The sequence below is a fragment of the Otolemur garnettii genome, unplaced genomic scaffold (assembly GCF_000181295.1).
Source record: "Otolemur garnettii isolate 467f Iridium unplaced genomic scaffold, OtoGar3 scaffold00003, whole genome shotgun sequence".
Lineage (NCBI taxonomy): Eukaryota > Metazoa > Chordata > Mammalia > Primates > Galagidae > Otolemur > Otolemur garnettii.
The window spans coordinates 26,540,994-26,550,321 of NW_003852398.1; the positions used below are offsets into that span (position 1 = coordinate 26,540,994).

The window sequence follows — 9,328 nt, forward strand, 5'->3', positions numbered from 1 at the left end:
AAAAAAAAAAAAAAAAAGAACGCTTGCAATATAATGTTAATGGAAAAGAGCAGAATAAATTATGTATGCAATATGAGAACAGTTACACAAAAAAGAAAAGAAAAACCTTATTATTCATTGATACATATCACAAATGTTAACAAGGGTTGCTTTGTAGCTAGCTTTCACTTTTGACTATTCTATTTTTTTTCTTAATGTAAAAAAAATAATAGACTTGCAAAGTTGGGGAGAAAGTGCAATTTATTGTCATGTTCTGACAAAGAATTATTACGTGGTCTCCATTTTCCCATTTGTTCATTATTGTCATTGGATTATTAGATTTTGATAAAATAACAATTAACAAGTGCATTGTCTGAATTATTTAAGAACTTAGTATGTATTGTATCTACCAATATAAAAAGCTGTTGTACATGTAGAGTAGGTAGGATGATGAAATTTTTAATTTATAAGGAAACCAAGACATAATTATTTTAGTTGTAGTCCTACAAAGTGGTAAAATACCCTTTGCTTGAACTTAAATACATTTATTTTCCTATCTTAAAAGCTTTGTTTTTTACTTTGTTTTAATCCTTGAATTTATAGGGGTTTCCTGCAGAATTTGCCATGTACTTAAACTATTGTCGTGGGCTGCGCTTTGAAGAAGCCCCAGATTACATGTATCTGAGGCAGCTATTCCGCATTCTTTTCAGGTCAGTTTTTTTTTTAAAGTATTTTTAAACCTCTAAACTCCAGTGAGGGAACTTACCTAAATTTATCTAACATATTTATTCTGATAAGTGGTAAACAAAAGTAATGCAGATCTAACCGGTATAAATAAGTTACAAGAAGCTGGTTTGGGGGAGCTGATTGGGTATTTTTGTATTTGTGGTGCAAATATACTTGAGATGATTTTAGTTTGGAGTGAAGAGAACAACTGAATCAAAGTCAAAGCAGAAGTTAGCTTTTCTAAAATAATTGTAATTTATGTTAGATAAAAGTGGTTGTTGGTGCCCCCTGGAATGTTCCCAACTTTGGTACCAAACTATGTTCAGTACTAATAAGAAAGCAATTAAGATATCACTTAATGTTGGCATCTAACAGTTTGGAAGCGATCCTAAACTCTAGAGTTCCTTAGGTACAATCCAGAATTAGTCTTAAACTTAAGGAGGAACAAATAGATTACATATGACTCAAACTCTCAGTTGGAAGAGGGTGAGAATTGAGGTAATCCTTTAACCCCAAGTCTTTTCCTGGGCATCAGCATTCCTCTCATAAACTTCTAGTTCTATACTTCTAGGTAGAGATTTCCAGGAAGAACCTTTTGTTGTGACTATCACCCGAGGTAATTGACAGCTTGGCTTAGTGCTTTACTTACAGGCTTTCACTGCTGTTCAACCTGCCCCTTTTAAGGAAGTTTATAGGCAGTTTTTGTTTTAAATAGGGGCACTTATTTTTACCCAATACAACATACTAGAGTGGTTACATCATTTTCCCTCATTGATAAGTTATAAAAGGTAGAGCTGTTTTATCAGACACTGTTAAAAAATTACCTATTTTTTAGAAGAGAAAAATTTTTTGGAGGCCACCATGCTTAAAGAGAAAATATTCATGATAACTCAGTAGGTGACTTAACTAGGCTGTGTATTATTAAAAGATTAATAAATGGTTTTATATTTTCTAGGACCCTGAACCACCAATATGACTACACATTTGATTGGACAATGTTAAAGCAGAAAGCAGCACAGCAGGCAGCCTCTTCCAGTGGGCAAGGTCAGCAGGCCCAAACCCCCACAGGCAAGCAAACTGACAAAACCAAGAGTAACATGAAAGGTTAGTAGCCAAGAACCAAGTGACGTTACAGGGAAAAAATTGAATACGAAATTGGGTAATTTATTTATTTCTAACAGTGTTAGATCAAGGAAGTGGTTTTAAAATACATAAAAATTTGGCGCTGTGGTTTTTTTTTAAAAAAAAAAAAAAGACGTCCTTGGAAAATTTGACTACTAACTTTAAACCCAAATGTCCTTGTTCATATATATGTATTTGTATATACATATATGTGTATATATTATATCATTTCTCTTGGGATTTTGGGTCATTTTTAACAACTGCATCTTTTTTACTCATTCATTAACCCTTTTCCAAAATAAATATTTGGTGTTGGGAATATAATGTAATATATAATCAATCCAAAATCCTAGACCTAACACTTGTTGATTTTTAATAATGAATCTGGTTAGCCGTGGTTTTTTACTTTCTTTCAGACTAACAGTGTTAAGTATGTTTTGCATGTTAATGCTTTAGTATTTTAAATGGAAAATTGTAAAGATTTAATTTCAAGAGGTGAGTCTGGCATTGCCCTCAAAGTGTCTATCTTCTCAGTTGCAGAGCATCTCATTTATTTTCTTAAATGCTCAAATAACTGCAAAGCTTGGCACAGCTTTCCTAGTAACAAAAATAAATTTGTCATATTTAGAATTTAACAACATGATCTTAACTTTGCAATGATTTTTTTGTTTGTTTGTTTTTAAAAGTGTTACAAACCTTAGGGTCTAGGTATCTGATGTAGAGTTGAAGTCTGCAGTTAGGCCTTGCAAATTGAAGATAACTGAGGCAAATGCCATTGAACATGCTCTGTTTCATTTCTGCTATTCTCTAGCACTCTTATTGCTGTGAGGAGTGGAGCTGTTATGGCACAGCTTCATTTCTTATCACTGTTGCCATATAGTTCAACTCCTGCTTTCATGTTGTTTGTTTTTCTTTTCCCCTTTCTGGGGCCTACCCTCTTATACCTGCCTACCTTCTGGAAGTAGTGGGCAGGTAAGGTTTAGTTTCTAAGTTTTTAATTTCTGAATGACTGCTCTAGTCTGAACTTGGCCTGCACAAGTTAATCTTTGGTTCGTATTTTTAGTGTTGTATTTAAACAAAATTATAATTTAAAAATAATTACTAATCTGAGGATACTTTAACTGATGTCATCCTCATCCCAGCAGCTCATCTGTTAGGAATGAAGTTGAGATGCTTCCCTTCCATGTTTTTCTGTATTTGGGGAGGATTCAAAGTTAAAGGTTTAATGTAGTGGGTATTCTCAGCTAATGAAACTCAAGCTCAGGATAGCAAACACTAATGCTCTGCCTATGTGTCTCATTTGGAACTTAACTGCCCCCTTTTAGCGTTGTAATCATTGTGCCAAGAAGTTAGATAGATAAGTAATGATAGATATATAATGTCACTGAGAAATGGTCCTGCTGTGTACATGAGACCAGGTACAATCTCTAAAGTGAGGACTTGATACCTATATTGTTTTCACAAATGAAACCAGTTTTTTGCCTACAGCTAGCTGGGATAATAGGATCATCACGAGTTGGAGTTTCTGCAACTAAAATTAGATTGAAATCTGACCTAGAACATTTCACTTCAGGCATTCAGCAGCCTTCAGAAAGAATCACCTTTTTATGAACTAGTTCCATTGTTTACTGTTTATCTCTTAATAAATAAGCAGAATTCTTATCCTGCTTTATCTAGGTCTTAAAGATGAGAAGTTGGATCCACTGAGTTAGTATGTTTCCTTGAAAAAAAGTTGTAATTAAACTTAACCTTAATCCTTATTTTGTATTGTAGCTATTTTTCATAAGAGCAACTAAAAATTTTACAGCAATTATATGACATTGATCATATAATGACAGTAAGTTGACACCCAAAGGACTATAACAAACTGGTCAACATACAGAACTAGGCCTACTATACTGATATGTACATATGGCGCATTGTTGGTCTATGAAAATTAGGTCAACTTGAGGTGGTGGTAGCTGTAGGAAGTTGGTCAACTATGGAGGTTCTATAGTATTTCATAAATATAAAAAGTATAAAAATTATAAAATTTTTAAAACTTGTAAAATTCTGAAAAACCAGGCTTTTCATAAAATATATTACACATTATTGACTGACTACTTTTAGAGATAGATTTCCAGGTGACATATTTTGATTTCAAGCAAAATACCACTTGCTACTAAAATGTGCCACTTGACTGAATACAAACAACAAAATCCTCTTTGCTCTTTGATTTCTTGAGAATATCTGTATCATTTTTAGTACAGAACTTAGTGCATAAAACCCTCTATAAAAACCATGAAAATGTGGCTAGGTATAAGGGTGGCATGAATTAAGCATGAGAAGCCCATTCCCCTAACCTCTGTCCTCAGCCTAGTATCTGGTTCATCCCTTAGGTGGGAAATTTTAGGAAGTCTGAAGTTTGAAAACTGCTCTGAGTTATTCCTGATTCCAGTCTCTGAGTAGTAAGGGTGTTGACAAGCATAATATCTTGGGGTCTACTTTTTTTTTTTTTTTTTTTTAATGACAGTCTCACTCTGAATGAGACTAGAGTGCCATGGCATCAGCAATCTATCTCATAGCAACCTCAAATTCCTGGGCTCAAGCAGTCTTCCTTCCTGAGTAGCTGTGACTACAGGCACTCACCACAACACCCAACTAGTTTTTCTTTTTAGTAGAGATGGGGATCTGGCTCTTATTTAAGCTGGTCTCAAACTCCTGAGCTCAAAGATCTTCCCTCCTCAGCCTCCCAAAGAGTTTAGGATTACAATTGTGAGCCACTGCACCTAGCCTAAAGTGGATTTTTTTTTAAGGCAGAGTTCAGGCAGCTTGGTTGAATTGAACCCAAGAAATCCCTTGAATAATGATAAAAATACCATGTTACATTTTATAGTTAAAATTTTAGAAAGTAGCAGAGTGCAGTGGCTCACACCTGTAATCCCAGCACTCTGGGAGGCCGAGGTGAGTAGAATGCCTGAGGTCATGGGTTTGAGACCAGCCTGAGTCAGAGTGAGACTTTGTCTTTAAAAATAGCTGGTTGTTTGTTATGGAAGGCACCTGTAGTCCCAGCTACTTGGGAGGCTGAGGCAAGAGTATTGCTTTAAGCCCAAGAGTTTGTGGTTGCTGTGAGCTATGACGCCACAGCACTCTACTTATAACAACAAAGTGAGACTCTGTCTCAAAAAAAAATTATTTTTTGAGAAAATTCTTTTAGTGAGTTTTATCATTTGTTCTTCACAAAGTTACACTTTTTTAGATCAGTAAATTAAGTTTCATAAATCTCCTAGTAGATCTCTGTTGCAAATAATAGTCACTTAAAGGAAAAATCCCACAAATAGTGGCATTCACTAATGTATTTTGATGTCTTTTTTAAAATCTATATCTAATGTTTCTTTATGAAAATTAAAAGTTGTTTTAGCTATTCACTAGCTAAACGCCCGAAGATTCCTTGAAGTCTGGCTTATTCAGCTAATGTGACTCTATTATGAAATAGGCAGACTTCTGTCTTGATTGCTTTTCTTTAGATCCATTCCAAAGCCCATCAAAAGACTGAGAAACCAGGGTTTTCTCTTGATGCTCATTATGATTTTCCTAATTTTTCCGTGCTGAAGTGCCACAGCATTATAATTGTATGTATTCATATTCAACAAAAGAATGTGTAAAATTAATACCCGACACATTGCCACATCCATATTACTCCCTTTTCTTCAACTAGATGTGATTTTTTTAAAAGTATTTTTCAATACACTTAAAAAGTTGCCAGATGTGTTGGCGCACACCTGTAGTTCAAGTCCCAGCTACTCGGAAGGCTGAGACAGGAGGATCGCTTGAGTCCAGGAGTTCTGGGCTGTGGTGCGCTATGCTGATTAGGTTTCTGCACTAAGTTTGGCATCAATATGGTGAACTCACAGGAGCGGGGCTGCACCAGGTTGCCTAAGGAGGAGTAAACCAGTGCAGGTTGGAAATGGAGCAGTCAAAACTCCCATGCTAAGAGATGCTTAAAAAGTAGTAAAAGAAAAGGAAGTAATTTTAGGACTGAAAATTCAGTCAAGTTCTTCATTTCTTTAGAGCTAGGGCAGAGGTGGGGGAGAAATGCAGAAGGTAGTTAAGCCAAAGGTGGACCCTCACATACTTCTGTACTCAATTTATCATCTCAACCCCTTTGCTCACTGCCCCAGCCACAATGCTAAGCAACATTTTATCACGGCAGTATACATGGATGTCAAATTGTTAGGATTCAAAGGAGATGAGGAGTATTTTCCATCACATTAACCTGCCGTATTCATGGTCTTCCTTGAATTACTTTCCAGTCTTTACTGGGCTTCACTTATGTCTAGCTTAACTTTTTCTGACTACCAGTTGGTGCTAGGAATTTGTTGGTCACTCAGCAACATAACCCAAATCACAGGGGAAGATTTGAAATATCTCGAGAGACTCATCTGCTCTGAATATACTCACTCAATCCAAAGAAGTACCAGAAAACTAAATCTATGTGCTGAGATGTGGAGTTTTGTCAGCTTTTTTCACTGTGGACAATACAGCTGGATTGAAAAGAAATTAAAAACCCAACAAGAAATGCAAATAAAAGTGCAAGAGTTGGTTTGTGCTCATCTGGAGCCCACATCTCCCAGGCTTTGATGGACCTACCAAATGTTGCAGTTTGTCAGATTGAATGATGACACTATCAGAAGGCCTACAGGAATACAGTGTTGCTGTGACTCCATGTTGTTTAAAGCAAACCATCTACCAGCTGGAGAAGGAATCATTTGTAACAGGTATTTTAGAATTCATTAACCTCTAATATCTGTAATAGAATGGATTTTGTAATAGGGAAAACAAAAGAATTCAGATCCTCTTTTTCAATCCAGTTTATGAATAATACGTACCTGCTGTATTTAAATTGTCATTTATCTCATTTGTAGTGATAAAAATCTAATACTTCTTTATATTTCTCAATTTAATACTTTTTAATAGCTGTGGAAAGTGATTGTAGTTTTATTTTTTTTCTTTAACTTTTTTTCCTTTCCTTTTTTAACCCCTCCAAGTAGAGACTCTGTCTCACTTTATCACCCTCGGTAGAATGCCATGGCGTCACAGCTCACAGCAACCTTCAACTCCTGGGCTTAGCCGATTCTCTTGCCTCAGCCTCCCAAGTAGCTGGGACTACAGGCGCCCGCCACAATGCCCGGTTATTTTTTTGTTGTTGCAGTTCATCTGGGGCCGGGTTTTAACCCAATGCCCTCCGTGTATGGGGCTGGCACCCTACCCACTGAGCCACAGGTGCCGTTGCCTCTCCCCCCCCCCCCTTTTTTTTAAGATAAAGTCTCATTCTGTCACCCTGGGTACAGTGCCATGGTGTCAACTCACAGCAACCTCAAACTCCTGGGCTTAATGATCCTCCTGCCTCGGCTTCTTGAGTAGTTGGAATTACAGACTCTTACCGCAATCTTACCACAACACTGTGCTAATTTTTATCATTTTTTTGTTTGTTTGTTTTGTATTTTGAGACAGAGTCTCAAGCTGTTGCCCTGAGTAGAGTGCTATGGCATCATAGCTCACAGCAACCTCTAACTCACACTCAAGGAGTCGTCTTGCCTCACTTTTTCTATTTTTTAGTAGAGACAGTGTCTCGCTTTTGCTCAGGTTGGCCTTGAACTCATGAGCTCAAGCAGTCCACCTGCCTTGGTTTCCCAGAGTGCTAAGATTACAGGTGTGAGCCACTGCATCCAGCTTGTAATTTTTCTATTTTTAGTAGAGATGCAGTCTCACTCTTGCTTAGTCTGGTCTCAAACTCCTAAGCACAAGGGCTCCTCCTGCCTCTGCCTTTCAAAGTGCTAGCGTTACAGGGGTGAGGTTTTTTTTGTTTGTTTGTTGTTGTTCTTTTGAGGCAGTCTCACTGTGTTGCCCTTGGTAGAGTACTGAGGCATCACAGCTCACAGCAACCTTAAACTCTTGGGGTTAAGCAATTTTCTTGCCTCAGCCTCCCAGTAGCTGGGACTACACTCACCTGCCACAACACCCAGCTATTTTTTTGTCATAATTGTTGTTTTGCAGGCCCAGACCAGGTTTGAACCCACCAGCCCTTATGTATGTGGCTGGTGCTATGGGTGCCAAGCCCCCACCTTTTTCCTTTAAATACTGACAATCTGATTTAGAAATCTCTAGCCTTAATTCCTTTTTTTTTTTTTTTTAAAGATAGTCTCGCTTTTTCATCCTCAGAGTACTGGAGGCATCATAGCTCACAGTAACCTCAAACTGTTGGGTTTAAGTGATTATCTCGCCTCAGCCTCCTGAGGGATTACAAGCGTCCGCTGTGGCACCCAGCTATTTTTCCCATGAGCTCAGGCAATCCCTTAGCCTCCCAGAGTGACTAGGTGTGAGCCCCCTGCGCCCGGCCTCAAAATAACTTAAAAATACATGTCTTATACTATGAAAGAATCCTAAATTTCGGAATTGCATCACAAATTTACTACTACTTAATATCCCTTTAAACTAGTTTCTGGTTCTATTAAATAAAATCAGAGACAACTAAAGTTAAATTTACAAATAGGAAGTGATACTTTTTTGAGTGATAGAATCTTACTATATAAAAAGAAACATGTTTTTTCCTTTTTCATATTTGAAAAGGAACTTAATGTAACTATTAACAGGCCCTCCAGCCCTGTTTTTAACTTCTTTTTTTTCTCCTTTTTTTAGGAACAAGGGGATTTGTTCCTCATACTAAGGGATGTTACAGTGAAGATGAGTTTTTGAACTCTTGGAAGGCAGGAAGGAGAAGCTACTTAATCTTCAAGATTAAAACCAAGAACTAACGCACTTTGGGGAAAAGAATGCTTTAGTACTTGAAGATTGAATAATGAATACCTGCTGAATGTTCTTATTGAGGTTTTTCCTAAATAAACTTCAATGGCATCTTAGGACAGTTTACTGCAGAAACTTTGATCCCTGGGTGGAGTATCCTACCACTGGCCCATTTGAAGAGTTACATCTGGATTTGACTGCTCTATTCTACCTGGAATATTGTTAGGCTAGTCTTTAAACCAGTTTCTAAACAGTTGTAATCATTAATTAACCCAACCATTCCTCAAATGTAAGATTAAAAGATGATGGGGAAAAAAATTAAAAGATGAATAGATGTAATTTATTTAGAGTTTCCCTGATTAAAGGCAGTGGTGTTGTCTAATAGTTTGACTGACAGTGTAACTTATGTTTCCTTTTGAGTTTGTTAGTGATAGTTTTCCATTTGAAAGCCATTGGTTTTTTCATTGTAACAATCAGATTATTCACCGTAATGAGATTACATAAGCAAACCCCAATGATTTAGTCATGTTTAAGAATGGTTGTAGGACTTGAAACCAGATTCTGACGAAATAAGAGTCATTTCTGTGTAGTTAATTGATAGTTTCTTTTTTTTTTTTTTTAAGACAGAGCCTCAAGCTATCCCACTGGGTAGAGTGCCATGGCATCACGCTCACAGCAACCTCCAACTCCTGGGCTCAAGCGAGTCTCCTGTCTCAGC

General features: G+C 37.0%; 1 protein-coding gene and 1 long non-coding RNA gene across 5 annotated transcripts in view; both read left to right on the plus strand.

Annotated features, from left to right (window-relative positions):
- CSNK1A1 (casein kinase 1 alpha 1) overlaps positions 1–9,328 on the plus strand; it is a 47,085-nt gene that overhangs the window by 35,239 nt on the left and 2,518 nt on the right. For 2 of the 4 annotated variants that reach the window (XM_023515521.1, XM_003782050.2), the window contains 2 exons: positions 583–689; positions 1,661–1,809. In XM_023515521.1, coding sequence (XP_023371289.1) covers positions 583–689; positions 1,661–1,809 — 256 coding nt within the window. The remainder of the gene's footprint in view (positions 1–582; positions 690–1,660; positions 1,810–9,328) is intronic. The other 2 variants (XM_003782051.2, XM_023515524.1) reach the window with 1 other exon arrangement.
- On the plus strand, positions 5,023–9,230 carry LOC111726658. The gene is made up of 2 exons (XR_002774378.1): positions 5,023–6,584; positions 8,506–9,230. It is a non-coding gene; the product is annotated as an uncharacterized LOC111726658 (long non-coding RNA).